Source organism: Varroa destructor, unplaced genomic scaffold, assembly GCF_002443255.2.
Source record: "Varroa destructor unplaced genomic scaffold, Vdes_3.0 BEIS01000005.1, whole genome shotgun sequence".
NCBI classification, from domain to species: Eukaryota; Metazoa; Arthropoda; class Arachnida; order Mesostigmata; family Varroidae; genus Varroa; species Varroa destructor.
Genome location: NW_019211458.1, coordinates 30221451 through 30241367, shown reverse-complemented (window position 1 = coordinate 30241367; position 19917 = coordinate 30221451). Strand labels below are relative to the sequence as shown.

Below are 19917 nucleotides of genomic sequence, written 5' to 3'. Positions count from 1 at the left end.
ATAGGCATTCCTGCTATTTTTTGCAGCTACGGAAAAAGGTGTTAGCTAAATTGAACGTACTGTTAATATTTTAGGTTGTTCGAGAAGTAATGGCGGTTTTATGTCTCACTTTGTTTTTTTCGCTCTTTGTTGATACTCAAGTATGGTGTACGGCTCTTTACTTGCTAAAAACCGTTGTCGGATTATAAAAATTTACCGTGAATATAGACTCCGAAGTAAGATCGGTTTAACGATATTTAACATTTGACCAGTAAAAAACAGACAATTAAAAAAAGCGAAGCGATAGAAAAAATTATCATAATTTTCAGAACAGCCTAACACATTATATTATAAACTGTTTGAAGAGACATTCACGTCATGTAAACAAAGACCCGGTGCTCTCTACCTGACAACAAAGTCGTCAGCTCTTTGTTAATGCATTTCTGCATGATGCTATTTCGTATCAGGTTCTTCCATTTCTTATCTTCCAAATAAATTCGCAATGTTTTAGAGACACTTCCCTTGCTTTTTTATTATTAATTGACTTTAAAATTTCTAGCTGTTATTATAAAAGCTTTTCTTCATGAATAACTTTTGTAGGCGAATGAACTACAAGTGAGTGACCTGGCTATCGAAAGATTGTGACACTCGGTTAATTGCTGTTGAAGCAGACGTTTCGTCACAGTATCGCTTGTGTTCAGTGTCAAAATCCCTATTATGCCGGTGAAAAATATCCTTACTAGTAGATTTCGTCATGTGGCCTCTTCTTGACACATTCCTATTCATGTCGAAAATCATGCATACAACAGAGAACCTTGCCGATTCGCTAATTTTTTACGTCCTAATCCATTCAAAGTTAAATGTAACAACGCATGTTCTACGGCATACACAGATTATTTTTTGCTGGGGCTGGACGTCCTTCAAAGCTGCTACCTTCTTCGTAGGCTCTGAAATCAAGAGTCTCTTTCAATGTTTGAATTCCAGACAAATACAAGTAAAACTACATCTCAGAAAGTTGCCCCGTAGGCTACTAATGGCAGTACACAGCCCGCAAACCTATCCTTTCCAAGACGCTATTCCTACCCTTCAATTAAATGATAGATTTGCTAAAAATTATTTTTCGTATGATGTCGACAATTTTTAATGCGAACTCCATATTTCTTCCGCGAGTCCAGTTTTACATGTAGTCAATTTGCTTGTAGAAAAACTGAGTCGCTGCATCGCATGCTACATGCATCCCGCACTATAATCCTTATATAAGTCTCTAGTAGAAATTTTTGCAGCCTAACATTGGTCCTTTTCAGTAGCTTCTCAGTTCTCTGCGGAATTCCCGGAAACGGTCGTCGTTTTGTCTTAAAATGTAGCGAATGTGACGCATTCTGCGAAGTTCCAGGAATCCTGTGATCATTTTTAGTAAAAGCTATACTAACAAATCATATGCAAACGAATTCGTCGAGAAAAATGCCGGATAAAAAGGAGCCGCGGAAGATTATTTTCTGTACATTATGTGTACTTTAAAACATAGGTAAAAAGAGTTTCATCTTCTTATGCTTATAGTGCAGCACACACACCGCAGTGAGGCTCAAAGCAGTACTTGAATGGCTTATCCTTTTACACGCGATTCGACAAAATCCGTAACATCACTCTTTTACAAATAAATGCGCTTACTCAACTAAAAAGGGAAACAGCCGTACGTTTACAATTTTTTTAATTGCTTAGAGGGATTGGAGAACAACCGATTAAGCATATAGAGATACGCAATAGAAACTATCATTCAGCACTTTTGCCCAATATCGACTGTTAGCGTCAATGTAACTTGTTTACTGTTCCTTTATTCTATTCTGCCTTTTTTTGTTGCCATCCCGCTCCATCCTGGGCGTATTTGGCTCTAGTACTAACCTGCATTTTTTGCTTGTTCAACTCTACCCACTGTTGGATCTTGTTGCTGTCTTGTATGGGTATCTAAATTTCTTTTGATTTACTGCTGTTATCTTACATATGTGAGGCTAAGCGATGCTTTAAAAAACTTCTCTAAACTTCAGTAAAAACCTGAAGACTAAAATAGTTAAATGGAGCCTTTGCCCTCAAATCCTTTTTCATGTTTTGCAAATAGGTAGGTTTCCTTACAAGTTCTTTATTTTATATTCGCCTGGACAAGAGTTTTTTTTTCTTATCATGATACCACTCCCTTAAATTGCTCATGCCACCATCATCACCATGTGTTTTTGTTTTTTCTACAACGATTTTCAGTATCGTGCTCGACAATTCATTTATTGTTGCTAGTGGTTTTCGTACAACACTCTTTATTAAGAGTCTATATATTTATTTACCAACGCAGCGATCTCTTATAAACTTTTTGTAGACAATAATTTTAATCCAATTGAACGACCTATTAGACATTTAATATTTCATTCCTGTTTTACGTTTTATTTATCATCCTTGGCCTATATATATATATATATATATATATAGCCCATTTTCATGTGAAGTACAGCCATTCCTCGGCAAGGTATTATATATCTTGCTACACCTGACCATTATTATCGTTTATATCCTCCAATATCTACAAACCGTTTATCGACGTTAGCAAACGACCTATTTGCCATTTCTACCGTACCATCGTTCACACCGCGTCATTATTATTATTATATTATTGTTATTATTAATAATAATTCTTATCTCGCATCTGTATTCAGCACTACGTAGATAGCTCACGTACTGCTACCTATAATTATTCATTAATAAAATGACATCAGTCAATAAGAACATTGTCATAGGTATCACCTCGCAGACCAAATCAATCACCTTCAAAGCCATCGTCTCCTTACCTCTTTCGCGATTGAATCCTTACCGTGTCATGCGTGCTGCAGAAGTATTATCACATTGGAGAGTAATCTTACGACAGTCATAATAAGCAGCAATGATAATTATGATGCTCAAATTAATAGCAGTGTGCAGATCTATCCGAGGGAAAAGTGGATTTATGTTTCATATACTTTTCATTTCTCTTCTGTACATTATTGTGTGTATTGTTGAAATGCCCAAATATACTATAAAAGATGCGCTATTAGAAGTTATGGGAACAAACGAAATCACATTTTTTACACGTTTTGTTAATTTGAAACACTCAAAGGAGGACGCGACTACCAAGCTATAAATGATCGGAACTTTATCAGGGAGGGCTTTAGCGGAGAACTTCTAGAGACTCTACGAAGACTCTGTCAAGGAGACAGAAAACGTGTCAGGGCGTAGAGCCGCCGAGCAGCTGCTTATAGAACGACTATATACTATTTATGTATTTCTTAGGCGCTTCTTTACGAAAAACCTTCCTGTGCTTGTTTTGCGTTCATTTTTATCTACTCTCAAGTGTGTGTGTATGTGAGTGTCATGTATTTGTAGGTGCTGCTGTTGCATTATATCATACTGATGATCTAGTGTAATTACGGTTCATTCACCAAACATTATGAGACTATCTCTACCACGATCTATATTAATGATGATGGTAATTGATTAATGATTATCAATAGACTCGGAAGTTAAAAATGGTTTTGGAGCCATAGCATCACACTAGCCCGTGAAAACAAGAACAGGAGGCGTATGGGGCACAATTTCGATCGGTGATTTCAACCCCCGCCACAAAATATCTGTCTTCGTTGCGCTAAATATATCGACGAAACAGTTAGCCGTGACCGCCAAACACTACCTGCGGAGTGGTGATGGGAGAGAAAGATAGATTGTTCTGTTCTAGCGTACCACGCTATTCGCAGTACAATCGACATCACTACCATGATCATCACCAACATAATCACCACCACTATTATTGTCAAAAATCTTTGCTCTGGCTACTATCGTTTTTGCGAGCATTCTTCTGCCTGTGGTCATATGGTTTCCTTTATGAATGATATCAGATTCGGCTGGTTCCCGTTTTCCCACTCTTCTCCTTAAGAACTTTCTGAGGCAGAAAAGGCAGATGTTTGTGGTTAGTCTTGTTTGGACCAGGCTGGCTCGAAAAAAAAACCCGTCCATCCTCTGCTCATTATAAACAGTCTGCTTTGACTTATGTTCGATACTAGCATTGCTTGAACAACATCACGCTTTGGCGTCTCCGACAACGACAGCGGCAATGATTGGCATTTTTTCTGACATCTGCATCATGACGCCGAAGAACCCGGACAATTAAATGTTTTTTAAGGCCAGACTTGTTTCTCAATGGCTTCGGAAGGGTTCACGATTCGCCGTTACCCGAATCATCGCTTCCGTTATCTTGGTCTTCGTCACCTGCCTCATCGTCGTCTTCGTCATAGTCGTCATAATCGTCGTCATAGAAATCACAATCGGGGACATCCTGTCTGTGATGACTGCTTCCGCCGCCGTGTCCATGGCCGGGTGCCCGCCACGTTGCGACGTACTCTTCAATGGTGGTTGGAACCTTGACATTGTCACGGGCCGCCTCAACCTGGGTGTCGGCCACCAGTTTTCTGTAAATGGATGATGCAATATCGGTAAACACATGTTACGTATATTGATTTAATAAAGGCCCAACTTGATGTTGTGGGTTTCCTTCTCTTACTCACTATCGCTATTCCCTAATAACAATCGTATAGTAATAAAAAAAAAATAGGTAGTAATCAAAGTCGTACAACGTTTATAGGATAATTAGTCCTAGTCAGTGGATCTACTGAAAGTTTAACAGCATTTTATAGACTTTAAAAAACTGAACAGCAGTCTCATTATCTGTATTGTAAACTCTCAGTTTCATTGTATATAGATCAGATAATACTGAATATTTCTTGCTATCTACTGACAGACTTCAGATCTACTTTACCGGTCAAACGCCGGGGCCGAAATTGAAGGAAAGTAAAGTGAACTTTTACTAACCGAACGTATTCTTCGTACTCTTTATTTTCCCCATTGCTTTCTTTCCACCGACGATACATCACAGAAGCGTCCACATTTGCAGGCGAGAACGTATTGGGCTCATTTAACAATGATATTACGGATAGTAGAACAGTCCTGTAAAAGTTACTTCATCAAGTTAGTGCTACCCTTCAAACTTCCACTAGATAATATGAGCCGGCAAGAAATCAAAGCAGAGAGCATAAGTGGTACAACTTGTTTACAACGAACGCGTTCTTGTTCTCTAAATTTGCAAACAGAACAGTCAACGATGCTCTAAGGCTCTTTGATGACATAATATATTTGAGCAAATTACCTGGTGATGGTAGAATGTAAGCCTAATTAAGTTGTAATCACGATGAAAATCTTATCTATGAGCAATTATAATATTAATATTAAATTGTTGAAAAAGTATTGAACATTTTTCTCGCTAGATGGCTTTAGAATTATATATCTCAGATAATATAGTGGTGCGGGTTGGCGTTGATATTATTTGAAAGTTTAGATCCATCTTATTGTTGTGATGCCCTTATTAGACTTAAGACGGAGCGCCTTAGAAATAAGTGATTTTACTGCATTATTAAAATATAAGCATCAATGGAAAAAATTGCACAGCTTACGCTTAAATGCAAAAAAAAAGGTTGTTCTGTCGTTTTTGTTTTGAAAATTTCGTTGTGAAAAATGCGATGGTCGACTAGGCACAGAAAATGTCAATGAAATTGTTGCGAAACTTAACCAAGATCGACGAGTGACTAGCTGTAAAATCGTCAAAGAACTACAGATCTAGTACTAAACAGTTTTGCACTATTTGACGAAACCTTCAAAGGCTTCAAAAGAAAACAGTGTTTTTGTGCTACACAAATTGGCGCAAGATAATTCCGTCTGAGAAACCCTACAGAAACGCAAGTAAACCTGTTCTGAAGCGGTTGATTACTAGTGATGAAAGGTGAATTAAATACGATAGTAATGCGCAAATGACAAAAACTTGAAAATGTGTACAGACTGACGTCAAACAAAGTAATGCCATGTGTAGGGATAGAACCGAAAAAGATCGTACATTATTCCTATCCATATCGTCTGCTCCAGTCTCTGCAAGGCTCTTTTAATGCTGTTAATTTAGTTTTAATGGAAAAATACAAAAATTTCTTGTCACAATTGTTTGCTCAGAAACCATGGTAGATCCATAATGGTGGAATTATAATGTTATCAGAAAAATAAGCAGAAAACCATTGATAAAAATTTTATTTGGCGTTCTACTGGCGCATATTTTGATTAGCCATATTATTTTAAATAACAATATTTGCTTCGATTTTAGTAAGTAAATAAATATAATAATATAGTAAAAACAATAAAACGATCAATACTTTTTCATAATCCAATACTCCAATCGATAAAGTTTACGTCTTGGCACGCCTTGAGAGTTCCTTTTTATGAAGCAGTTCATAAAGATTTACGGACCTGACATTCTGAGTGGGATTCCACCTCTCCGAAGGCAGTTCGCCAGACTGCGGATCATCAACGGGTGGATGAAGAATGGAAATGCAGAGATCACCATTTTCATAAACATTCGGGTGCCACAACCTCGTTAAGAATCGAACAGAAGGAGGCGAGTATGGGTAATCGCCTGGGAACTTCATTAACAACTGCAAATATACAACCACAACGGCACACATCGCGTGATTTTAAAGTTAGAGACAATACTTAAGGATTAATCAGATACGGCCACTAAATATATATTATTAGAGTCTGATTATAGTTTCGTAGTACTAACGTGAATACTGCTATGACTACCGCTCTACTGATAACTTGCAAATACGTGCTATCGTTACGACTATCAGCAATAAGGTAGAGACGTTTCGGTATCGTAAAAAAAACACATCTTTTACTAACCGTATCTAGGTTATATGAGCCAACTCCGTCCGTTAACTGTAGCTCACACATTTGCACGCGGAAAATGGTGAAAAAAGAAATGAATTCCTTTAATAGCAACAGTAAGCATAGCGCTTCAGGATCTTGTCTTCTATAGGTTAAAAAACAACGTCTAACATCATCGAAGTACAGCTGTACATAATCGCATCGACAGATGTATAAGGTATGACAGTAATGGCGGTGATGACAAAACAACGATTGCTAATTTTAAATTTATTTAAAGCGAAAGCGATTTAAAAAATATGTCTTCCTTTGGCATACAGTTCACACATTTCACAAAAAAATACACAAGACTATACCTATACTGAAGCTTTCCTTTGTTATTCTAGGTCAGCCTTTGTATCGATCTGGACACATGAACAAGGCATCAAAACCCTAGAGCTTATTTATCACCTTGGCACCTCTGGCGTTTCTCCTTCGCTGCTTTTTTTCGCTAACTTTAGGTAAGCAATAGTGTTACAATGACCAGAAAAAGTTCGTATTAAACTTCTATATTTAACTCACTTTGATGTGCATCGTGAATCTATGTCGCATTCAGTAGCGCTGACCTATATTACAGATTATGAAATTGGAAAGGAATTCTTATGTCCTCATGCTATACTACCAATATCTAAACAAAATTAAAGCTGCGCAAATTTATATGTTTACTCGCTTTCGATATTTTCAACATTATTCTTTTTCTCTCTGTGTTTTTCTGGAGATGAACTCTTCGTTCAGTAGTAATGATTTATTTACATGACATGTTTTTACGTCAGTAACCTATTGAGGTATGATGAAAGTGTTCAATGATGACGCATTTAAAACGCAGCAGAAACGCGAAGACAAAAATACTTTAACTTCGATAATATCACTATCAAATAGGTACTAGATGCACACTTGGAACGAAAGGTTTTTGATGCTATACCGAAGAAGTGATTTAGAGAATTTGCTCCCACAGAAGCAACAGTAAGGGGCATTAAAAAAAAACAAATTTAACAAATCCTCACGTAAGAAAAGGCAATTCATTTACTTTCTCAAACTAAAAGAGGTAAAGAATAATATCACTTGTATATAGAGTGATACATAGCGTGTCTATAAAAAAGAACTTAAGTAAAACTCATACGATAGAAAAATGTACGATGTATTTTTGTCGTCAAAAAAAGGCTTCTTCTAACCGTTTCCTATACCGTTCAAGCGGCCCTTTACCTGATTAAAAAAGCTTCAAGTGCGAGTGAAACATATCAAGGGCTAGTTTCATTTATGGAGCTCTTTCAGACATAACCTAGTGCACCGATGCAGTCAGACGACACGCTACTGGCTTGAATAATACTGAAATGTTTGTGAATGGTCTGTACTATGATTTACCTTGCATGTAAGATATTCATGATGTCTCTGCCTGATCGTAGTTTAGCTCAGACTATGTAAAATAACCCAGCTCACAATGGCACTATTGAGTACTGTTGGCGGGTACAATGGCGAATTAACGAACTAGATTGATAAGGAAAAAATACATAACAATATTTCTATAGGCATGTGTTGTATATTCAAGGTAATAAAGACTATTTGTTAAAAAAAGAAGAAACTTGTGTCAATTGCATTTATTTTGTTACCACAAAATGTATCTGGTTGGGTCCACGGTATATACACTATACATAATATGCGTAAAAACCATTTCACTTTTTTAATCTCATTTGTCTTCTCCTGCTAATCAGGCACTGGTTTGTACCATTGTACCTAGCTAGAAGGTTGACGTTTTCACCCCACAATGGATGACTGCTACGGAAAACTTTAAAACCCTCAAAGCGTAGCTTCGGTGCGTGATGTCACTTGGAAATCAAAACATAGTTAGTTAACGGGTGTTCCTTACAGGTTCCCGGGAGAAGTTCGATTATGCGAAGGGTAGGAAAGCGACACCTTGGTTACCTTGCGTCGAACACTGAATACAATTATTATGTGACCAAAAAAATTAACACGTGTATTTTCTCACTCTTAACATAGCATACGCTTCTGGAGTTCCTCAACTAAGTGCGTAATCAGAGTATTATCTACATCCAGTAACGTTTTATATAATGCTGATTTTTGTAATTCAAAGTACTTCAATATAATAGCTGAAACACAAACTGTATCTAATCAGATGTCTACTATGTGTTCGTATGTATTGTCTATTGCTTTCTGACTCCAAATTAAGCCACCATTCCAACTATTTGCGAAGATTTTTTATCCTAGCGGACGTTTCGGCTCTATTTACGTACGTCCATTCCATGTTTTTTTACTTAGACAGTTAGTTCGAATGCAATGCTTTGGTAAACTAGATAGTCTTGGTGGCTAGCTCGGTGGACGACCCAAGTCCGCCAACAGGTTTCTATAAATATTAACAATCATCCTAAACGGTATAAAGGTCTAGCTTGTATTAAATTATCAAACTGGTTTAAAAAACGTTTGCCTGCAAGTGAATACGCGTTCTCAGTGGGTTGACAAGACGATCAGCCTTACTGAGTGTTTACACGAGGTTCCTATAAAAATTTGCAGACAGGAACAGGCGCTTCACTCGTAGTGTCGAGCTTTCTATCTGACAGACGTGGATAATCGCTTAGGTCCTGAATTCGCTAGCTCTTTGTTAACGAAAAGCAAGTAAAATTAAGCAACAGACCTATAGCAGCAGCAATAACGTTGAGTTCACTTATTCACTCGCGTTTCAAATACACAATATATGTATATATGCACAGTATATACACAATATATGTGTAGGTATATATATGCACTTAACAGTGTTGGTCCTTAACGTAACTATAACAGCAGCAACGGCCGCAGGCGGCTTTCGCGCCATTGATGGAAACAAAGATACTCCTCGATGGCCAACACCGAGTCATCATCGACATTCGAGGTAGCAAGCTGTCAATCAGCAACATTTCGTTCCAAGCGACGGAATAAACGTCACATTCCATCTAGTGGGCAAAGCCACCTAAAGACACGCAAAATAACTGAGCACAGTTCACGCACTTAGTCGACTATTGGGACCACGCAGCGTAACAACGCAATGACAACAAGTCCATTCGGTCACTAGGTTACAAGCTTAATAATCGTATGATCGGCGATAAAAATATAGACCCGTAGCAAAGCAGCAGGTTGAAGACGGGGGAGGAGCTAAGATGGCGCGATGAGGTTTTCTCGTAGTACTAGGGTCAACAATGAAACAATATGATAGCATTCAATAGATAGATTGATCGTTTAGTCATTAACACCGATATTACCGATTCTCGATGCTGGTGATGAGGGTAACAAGGTGAATATCTTCTACTGTTTCGATACATAATATTGATATGTTTATATTACGATAACTTCTAGACTAAATACCAGTCGTCACCGTAACTCAACCGCCGTAAATGAGACTGCCATATTCTTGTCTACAAATTTTGTTGGTACTAAAGCAACAGAGAGCCTACCAAAAGCTTTGATCCACACGAAGTTCGCACTTTCTTATTTGCGGAACTTTGTCGCTAACAGATCAACTGCATGGTAACGAATACACAATGAGGATCAAACGTATGCTGCCTGGCTATATCCGAAAGACTCTGCCCATTATGACCATAGTAGTCGTTTCCGCGACAAAAACCCACGCAGTTCGCTAAAGAGGCCTTCATTATCGATCTATCCTAATTGTGATCAACTGCAATTCATTTGAAGAGTAAGCTGTTGACTTGGGTCAAAGTTGACAAAAGCTCGTTGATTCCGCTAAACCATCTCTTATTCGTGAACCTGGTCACAGGATCGAGGAGTCTTCTTTCGACATGGAAGTACCCCTGTTATCTGCATCAACCCGCTAACGTACAAAACAAATTCACTCTGTCCGAGAAGAAGATTTGGCCATACGAATAGAGAAATATTTAGTGGGGTGATGATAAACATCTTTAGACGCGTCCGATATCATGTTAGGCAACATTCTTATTTTTCATTTCAGGAGTTTATTTTTCATTGCTACCGATGTAAGCTAGGTAGTTATAATGTATTATAAAGAAGTTGCACAGATGGAGTACTTAACAAATCCATAATTCTGTATGTCGGCTTTAAGCTAATTAGTGATGTCAATGGTGACGACCAAAGCATATAAGTTTTTTATTATTATTGTTATTATGTGTTAGATCTCAACACATAATGACCACGATTAATTTCGCTAAAAATTAATCATTATCAAAATTAAGACAACAACGGCTCTGATTGCTGGTGTAAGCCTTAATTCAACTCCCCGTTTTACGCAGCGTTTTCACTCAAAAATGGCTCATAGAATAGTCCTTTGGTTGCTATAAGGGGGCACTTTGCTTAATAGAAGCAGACGATATAAGGGTATAGTCGGAGTTAGTCTTTGCCTGCAGATTTGAAAAATATGCTCATCGCGTATGATACATTTCATCTTATTAGCAATTACCCCCCCCCCCCCCCCCAATTAAGAAAAATGAAGTTTCTTTAACAGAATATACGACGGCACTACCTGAAGTGGACGGCGTCTATGGTTAATCTCCTGGAATGACCGAGATTATTAGCATTTGTTCTTCATAAAGCCTCGCAAAACCACTCCGTTCACCTATAAATCATAATCCGCCGAGAAACGAAAAGCTCATTTATGCTTATGTACGCTCACTCCGTGATAAAAGAAATTTAAAGGATCTTAAATAAACAAGGTGCAAACTTTGCAAGGCAATGTAGCCCGACATCATACGCGTAGTCCTGTGATTTAAATACACGAAGCTATCCATGTTTTAGGCTCTAAGGGAAATACAGTCATGAGGCTGTCTGATACGAGTTTCAATCCGAAATCGCATTTGGTCTCCATCTAGGCGATTTACTTCAAAGCGAGCTCGGGTTTATCACAAGTTGAAGCACTGTGGATTAGAGTAGTTAATAAAGTGAAGCCACCGGCAAAGCTAGGGTTTGTTCTTAGTTTAGATTTTATTTTACGCACCTCAAATGTAATATCTTAATGTATATTGCAAGACTTTCGCTCTACTATAGGCTTCTGAAAAATACATTCTGTTTAATTGCTAGATTTTTAAAATATAACTGACTGTGATCTCCTAAAACTAAGAGCACAGTGGATAAACCTGGGCTGATGAGGAGATACAAGTTTGATTTTTTATTGCTACCGTGTGGCCTAACTATATTTACGATCGTTTAGGCCTACTAATGCTCATGCTACTAATGCTAATGTTAAAGGATAACTGCGATTAAAATAGCTGCACAGAATACCTGGCAGACCTGCATATGTTTCAACTTTGCTGCCATTTGGAACGAAAGGATGACATATATTCAAATGAAACCTTAAGATGCCAAGAGCATGTCAGCGTGTATTTTACATCCAACTCTACAAATAACTGAATCGATTAGCAAATCGATTCCATTTCTGTTCCATGCAAGTCTGGTATCAATATACGCCCATAGGATCGCACAGCTCATTCGATCACTAATATTCACAACTCTATAAAATTCGTCCGTAGCGCTTTTCTCAGACTCGAAAATATTACTGAACATAATTAGTCCTTAAGTGAAATGCGTTTAAATTACCAATGTTATTTTTCGTTGCGATATGCGTAGTAGACCATTATGCCTGTTCGTAACAATTTTATGTATATTTCTGTTAATGGGCGATTAGATATATGGCATAGGTGATATTTTTTAATTGAATGCGGACAATGCTCCAGAATCAATCACATTAACTGTTCATTCAATCAGGGTAAAAGGTCTTTTCGTAACACTTTAAACGCAACTAGTTTTTCCACCATTGTGCCAACAGTAGTCAGCAGTTCAGTAGTCGTGGAGTCCCATTAAGCTACACATTTATGCAGTCACACCGACGATCCACTTCTCGCCTAAGTGTATTTCGTTACCCAAATTTCGGAAGATAAATTGGATAAGAGAATGCCAAGTGGAATGTATCTTTGCCTGTATTTAGTAACGGACGTATAGCTCTTCCTCTTTTACCCAGCTAATATTAATAGCGGCACCTAGAGTAAATGACATAGCTGTGTAGGTTTCCGTTTCTGTAAAATAACTTCATTTATCCAATCGTGGAGGTGCTGGATCAACAGATTTATTGTCCAACAATATACCAAAGCCACTTCAATATAGAATAAACTAAAAATAATTGTAACTAGTACAACATTTTCTTGTATAGGTCTCGTTTCATTGTGCGTTCAGCATACGAAGGAACAGTTCTACGAGTTGGGCATGAAGCCTTAAGCGAATCTCAAGCCCTCTTAATATGCGATAATAACGTTAACGTTTGTGAAGATTTGTTGTTATATGAGCGTTGTCAATAAAACGGAAATAAGCCAAAATTATTCTAAATATTAGCCAAAGCCTATGAACTTGAAGGAACACATCGTGAACAATATTGTAGCTTCTTCAATGAACCAAATCATGTCAACTTTTAATTGTACTCTCCTGTTGCTTGGCTGCTCTTTTCGTGCAACCTACTAGCAATGAATTGGAATGCAGGTATCTACTACTTCGACGATGCCGGTACTCCTATTATTCCTGCTACATTATATGCTGTCAATGTGTAAATGATACTTACTGCGGGCACTTGCGTGCTATCAACCCGGTGTGCGAGACAGAGGTTGCTTGTATATTCGTGTACTTATGTACTTTCGTGGCAATAAAAGCATTGGCGCTCAGCTGTGGTTTCGTTAGTAATCAAGAGCATACAATGATACATATGAAAAAAAACGGCACAACTCCACGAAGGACGATGGCTATGCCAAGGGTTGCTATTCCACACCTGTAGCTTTTTCGCACCAGTCGACCTTAACGCCAGATATGAGACCGGGTATAAGAACAATATGATTTCGTGCGCTATTCAGAGTTTCGGTTCGAGGTTCGTACCTTGCCTAGCTCCAAATTAGCCTAAAAAAAGCGCACATTGCCACCACGAGATTGTTTAATTTCTGCTGTAATGAGTTGTTCGTACAACTAAGTGCATCGTGACATTGAGTCCATATGACGTACTTGGTTTACGTAAACAATTAGCTATTCTGTTTAACAGGGACAGCTATTCAAAGGACTCAGGAGAAAACCAATTGTGCGCCTGCCAAACTAGTACCGCCACAAGCGGTATTTATTCAAACAACACCTCGTCCTTATTTAGCCATAACGATGGAGATGCCTAGTATTAATGGTACAGACCGCAACACTCAGCCGCGATACTTACGCATGTGTAACAACATATGGCCCATAGCCATTTGCACTTTCAAACTAAATCTTATTTATCCTTCAGGCATGAGTTATTCTCAATTAAGAATCATCTAGGGTTTACTCCAACAAAGTCGTGCCATTTTTCCCAACATTGATGAGCTGTCATTGATGCCCGCTCTACCTGCTCAACTCGCAGCCCTTTTCTTCAGCTACTGGAAGTGCATCCGTACACGCTTCTACGACTATCGAGTTAAGAAATGATGATGTTAATGGCGTTTCCTTCTGCACTTTAAAGCTTTACCAGAGACCTTAATTTTGTATTTTGGCCGATCACTTAATCGATCTTCAATTTTTGTCTAGTCCTTCTGCGACTCAATGATTAGCTTTCCGCTTGCTGCCACCAGTTTTAGCGACGAAGCATTAGTACACCCACAAACACTACTTATTCAAGCGGCACCTCATCCTTGTTTAGACACAGCGAGGGAAATATCAGGGTTATTGGTATCAATCGTAACTAATATATTTGCGGACACACCATTAACTTTCAGTACAACGGGTAAAATAGCAACAACGGACTTGGTAGTATCGTTGTAGCATACCACTGCACGATTTTTGTGATAACCTGCAAGTATTTAGAACTTACGTGAGCCATGTGAAAGAGGAAATGCGAAACAACTATTGCGTAGTTTTCCTTTACAGAACACAGGGAAGTGATAACTGAGGCACTCAGTGTATCAATAAATTGTTATATATACTTTAGTAATAAAAATAATTTTAATTTGGTAACATCAGTGGCCATGTATTTTTTACTTGAACGCGTCTTCGTTAGCAAATCAGAAACACGATTCGGCCACGACGACAAAATTATTCACAGCCCAGAACACTCTATCTATTCAAGAGAAAGAATCGCAGCGTCATAAGTAAAAGCAATTATTGAAAAGTATCAGCCACGAAAAACCGATACGGTAAACAGTCTCCATGCACTGGAAAAAAACCCTATTAAACTAGCTTGGCGTTGATATCCATTTTCGGACATCTTGCTTCACAGCCGCAGCTATTATCATCGCCAAACAAATTTACTGTTTCCAGTTCACCATAGAGACCCCAGATGCAATGATTATTATTGATAATAGCATTAAGAAACGTATACGGCCATTCGCTGTCTTCACACACGTTTCTTCACGTGGGACTGATGCTGCGACCGAACAATGCCATCACTAGCAGTAACGTTCATGATCAGCTATCTGACTGAGTAGTTGTTACCCAGTAGACAAGCCAGTCAGTACAACTACTGTGCTAGAGCTAAAGAATTAAACTATTAAAAAAACGACGCTGACGACAACGACGAATGGACCATCGGGCAGTCTATATAGACCGATGTCAACCCCACCGTCATCGCCATTGGCGGCTCAGCGTCGGCTCCGCTGCCTGATCGAGAGTATCACCTATAGCCATCACGATATGTAGTAAACCAGCCATTCCTTAGTCGCTTTTCCTACTGCTGCTGCTGCTGTTTGAAAAGTAGGCGAAGCGCAGGGAACATCAGCGCTATATAGCTGGACAGGATGTTTATAGATAAAAACACACGTATACAAAAAGGTTTCCAATTTATTTATCTATAACTACCGTTAGAAAGAACTTCATCAGGCAGCTGATCTACCCCTCCAACAGTACAAACATTTTTTACTGCCAATATTTAAAATACACCTCACATGTGTCTTTAAAAGGTTCAGCTATGTAGACCAGTTATCATAAAATTATTCTGGGGAGTTTCCCTTTGTGATGATGGCAGCGTCGGCCTTAATTTGATCACTATCAACAAAAATGTGTGCGTACACACTTTAAAAAAAATAGACCCAACAGCAAACCCCCGACTTAATGATTACTGCGATGTATAGAGAAATTCTTTTTTTCACAATTTCTCTCACAAATTCTCTTGTGCGTGTTTGCAAAATTATATCATAATCACCGAATTATCTGTCATCAGATTTCAAGACGACTGAGACGCATCCACGTTGATACATCTTCCTTTGCCGCTGCGTCTGCTATTAGCTGACACGAGGCTTTCACGACCTGCCGTCCCGCCGACCATAGCTCCTCATAGTATTTGTATCACTGTACAGCCATAGGAAATCCACATACAGGAAGAGAAAGTAGGCAGACCCTGCAACAGTAACAGCAGCAACTACATTACCATACTGCAATCATTGGTACCCAGAACTCACAAGGCGAGTATCGCTTCGCCGCAAAAACGTAGTGACGTTTTTGAACTCCACTGAACGAGCGACCAGCAGCAGCGGTAGTAACAACGACAAGGGCAGAAACAACAAAATCAACGTCTAATCCCCGCTACACGTCGACTGGCTCGCTTCATCTGCTATTGCTATATCATAACGACTCGTTTTTGTGCGGTCTCCAATTGATTGGCTGTCCGTCCATGCTCGTGTTTCTCATTTGCCACTCAGTTTCTTGTGCTCACGGTAGCTTCGACAGGAACAATAATAGTAAGCGCACATAGGCAACCCAGCGCTAGCAGCCCGCTAACGATAATACAGCCACCAAGTACACAAAACATCGTAATCAAATCAACAGCGTTTCACACCATGACTACCATAACCTGGAAGTACGCTGATAACAACAACAGATTCTACAATGGCATCAACGGCGCATTAGTTATAACTGTAATACTACAATAGCTCCGCAATCGAAGCGATCTTTCCATTGCTGCTTCCGCCTAACAGAATACTGCTGCACGCAGGCTAACGTAAAGCTAACCCGTCGTATCACGTTAGCCGCATAAAACACAGTGAATGTCGTAGAATTGAGCCCGTTTATGGTCATCCTGGTGTCACGTCGGATGGCAGAACGTGGTATAAAAAAAGTTTTTTGTTGCGCAATGATTTCTTGCACTCTTTTCCAACCTAAGCTTGACAGATGGCAACGACATAGAAGGGTCCCTTTTTCTCCAGATTTGCTTGTTTTTCCTCTAGAGGCTGCGGCTGATGGTGTTATTGGTCAATCTGTGCTTGCTGTTAGCATAATAACTCGGCAATTTTTTCTAATTTTGTTTCGGGTCTTCCTGACGACATAGCTGCTGTGTAGTTCCTGGTAGTGGCCTAGCCTCCCAGATAATCGCTAAATGTGTCTATCCTGTGTCGCAGGGTTCTATCGCAGAAAGTGGAAATCGGGAGAGAGTTCGTCAGCCGAAGCACTCTCGTTCACCTCTCTTGGCGAGTGTATGGGCCGGTCTATCACATATACACTAATAACACAGATTATGGGCATTGGGTTGATTTTCCTTTAGGACTGACTGTAGCAGTGAGATAACATAGGTCCGATGAGAAATAAGAGCATTCTGACATCAATCGAACGTCAGATGGAAGAAAAAAGTCAAAATATACAAGAGTTAAATCATAGTAGGATAATATAACATAATGAACAGCTTTACATCTTAGGGATCCCTCTACTCGATGATGGAAAACAGAAGAATCGTGATACACAAGGTTGCAGCTGCTGTCTTACCTAGCCGATAAGATAGTACTATGCGTTCCAGTACTCCGTCCAGCTGGTACTTTTGGCAGCGACTATTCACCCGGACTATAAGTACCGTTGAAGTAGATATTGTGTCTGTTCTATGCTATATTCTTGGTTGTGCTGTGTGTTCTTCTTACCTTAAAGTAGCCGCCTTCGTATAGCGTTTGTGGCGGGCCAAAGATAACGACCTCCCATTCGAATAGATTGTTTTCATTTGCAAGCTTCACCGTAAAGCCTTCGACACCCTCTTCTTGTATGAGTCGTAGCTCCTTCTGGAGGGCTTTTACCGAAACGGCCGTTGGCCCTGTGGCCACCTGCATCCTTCCCGCCACCGTGGTTTCTTCGTTGATCACCACTACTCGATACAGACACTCCAACAAGCCCTGAAACTACGTTAGGACGTCTTTAGGCGGAATCACAAACGAGAGCCACCGCAAGGTACACGATAATGAGCTTGTGCGGGTGATGATGATGATGATAAGAATGATGAACAACTTCCTTTACTGAAACAAATCGACGGCAAATGACCCCACCAAAATGCGTCATACGGTGCCCAATCGACGCGATGACAAAAATCACAGTTCGCAAATTCTTCTCCCCGGTTTTTTCTTGTTCTCTCTGCGTCGCTCGTATTCTTTCCTGCTAACTATCGAGCGCAAGAAGACAACTTCTAAACCCTAACTATTACGGCAATAAACAGCACCATCTGAATCAGAATCTTCCATACGGCATAGCACCCGCGTAACTAGAACTAATTTGTGATGTGGTACATCAGCAGAGCAGCCTCACGCCGCACAACGAACGTAAAGCAATAGTACCACGTTAGTGGTATAACCAGCACAAAACTCTAGAAACACGAAGATGGCATTTGTTGTGCAAGTGAACAGCTCGTCTGGCTTTTATTTCTGGCAGACCAATGTGGCCTTTAGCGAAGATGGATTTTCGAACGGACGGCGATGCTGTAGTTAGTAACCAAATAAAAGGTTTGAACTATACGCCACCAGTTGACTGGAGCTATGTAACTTCTTGTTCTGCCTTTTGTTCACGGCACAGACCACTGCTGCTGGTGCTGCCGATACGAGTCGACGACACACGCGATTCACGAGAGTTGCCAACGATGAGTGCCGTTTTGCCTGCTACGAAGACCAATAGCGTTTTTAAGAATATAGCGCTGCAAGTCGAAGTAAGCACCGCTGACTGGCAGCAGCAGCAGTAGCATCAGCGGCAGTATAAAAATCGCTAGACAGAATTACAGATGTGTGTGGTTAGCGTCGTACGACAGCGTCAGGACAACCACGTCTAAACAAAAATCAACTGAGAGGCCACCAATAAAAAAAGTAGGTTTGCCACTGGAACGACCGTGGCTGCCGCTGCTGTTGAACAGAAGTGGATGGTCGTTTAACAGAGGAATAGTGGCCCAACCGTAGGCACTATCTTGAAACACAACTGCACAGCACCGTTGTTGTTATGCCTTGTGCACGCATGAGGGAGACCACCCGAATTTGTGGGCCGCGCTCAACAGTAGCAAGGCCACCGAAGAAACACCACTCGATTCGAAGGATAAACCCTGCCCCTTATAAGCCCACTGGTGCTGGCCTTATAATCCTACAGCGGCGGCGCCTGGCTCTCAACTGAGCGATCGTCTGGAGCACTCCAAACGAAGCGAACAACAGCCACACAGCCGTTTGGTCAGTGCGAAACAACACACAGAGCTACTTCCAGCTGGAAGCAGCTGTGGCACTCTAGAGCGTACCACAAGCTATCAGTTGATACGAATGTGGTGCGAAATTGTCAAATTGAGAGCGCATGTAGCAGATTTTCGCCGCGTATCTACCTACAGGAAGGTGTGTTATTGAATCGACGGACAACTTTTGGGGAAATCGATTGATTGAAAAAGTTGACGGGATAGAGGAGCCCAATGAAAATGGGATAAGAAGGACAGATAACATAACGAAGTAAAAGGTGTAGTTTTCAGAAGAGTTGCTTAAAAAAACGTAGCCGTATTGTTAGAAGATCATAGTAAAAGAAACAAAAAAGAAGTGCGGTGGCGCTGAACTCCTTGCCTCAATGTACAACATCAAGTGACTAAACAAGGCTTATATTCTCTGTTTTCAGATTTATTCAGTGTTATTTAGAGCGCATAGAGAGCATCGAATATATTAGAATTAAGAACTGAAGATATCAGAGGTCAAATTGCATAATTGTGTTATTTTTCTTATTCCTACCACTGGCATCGGACCATATGTTCTTTATCATTTCGGAACAAGAGATCTTAACAAGCTACAACCGGTAGTAGGATAAGATCGATACTTTCGTTAGCGTTCAAAGCATTCCATATTGCTAGTATAGAGTCACAAAGGTAACAAAAACTGCTATTGAATAACATTACCAGTAACGTCAGTCCTCTATCTTTTA

At 39.7% G+C, this 19917-nt stretch overlaps 1 protein-coding gene across 1 annotated transcript; it reads right to left on the bottom strand.

Moving 5' to 3' along the window:
- Positions 1 to 484: 484 nt before the first annotated feature.
- Positions 485 to 19328, bottom strand: LOC111250871 (ubiquitin-conjugating enzyme E2 R1). Its single transcript, XM_022806781.2, has 5 exons — positions 18036 to 19328; positions 17640 to 17891; positions 6334 to 6518; positions 4858 to 4992; positions 485 to 4457 (listed from the first exon to the last, which is right to left on the bottom strand). The coding sequence occupies exons 2-5, from the start codon at positions 17820 to 17822 to the stop codon at positions 4205 to 4207; spliced, it is 756 nt and encodes a 251-aa protein (XP_022662516.1). The 5' UTR covers positions 17823 to 17891; positions 18036 to 19328; the 3' UTR covers positions 485 to 4204.
- Between the last annotated feature and the right edge of the window lie 589 nt (positions 19329 to 19917).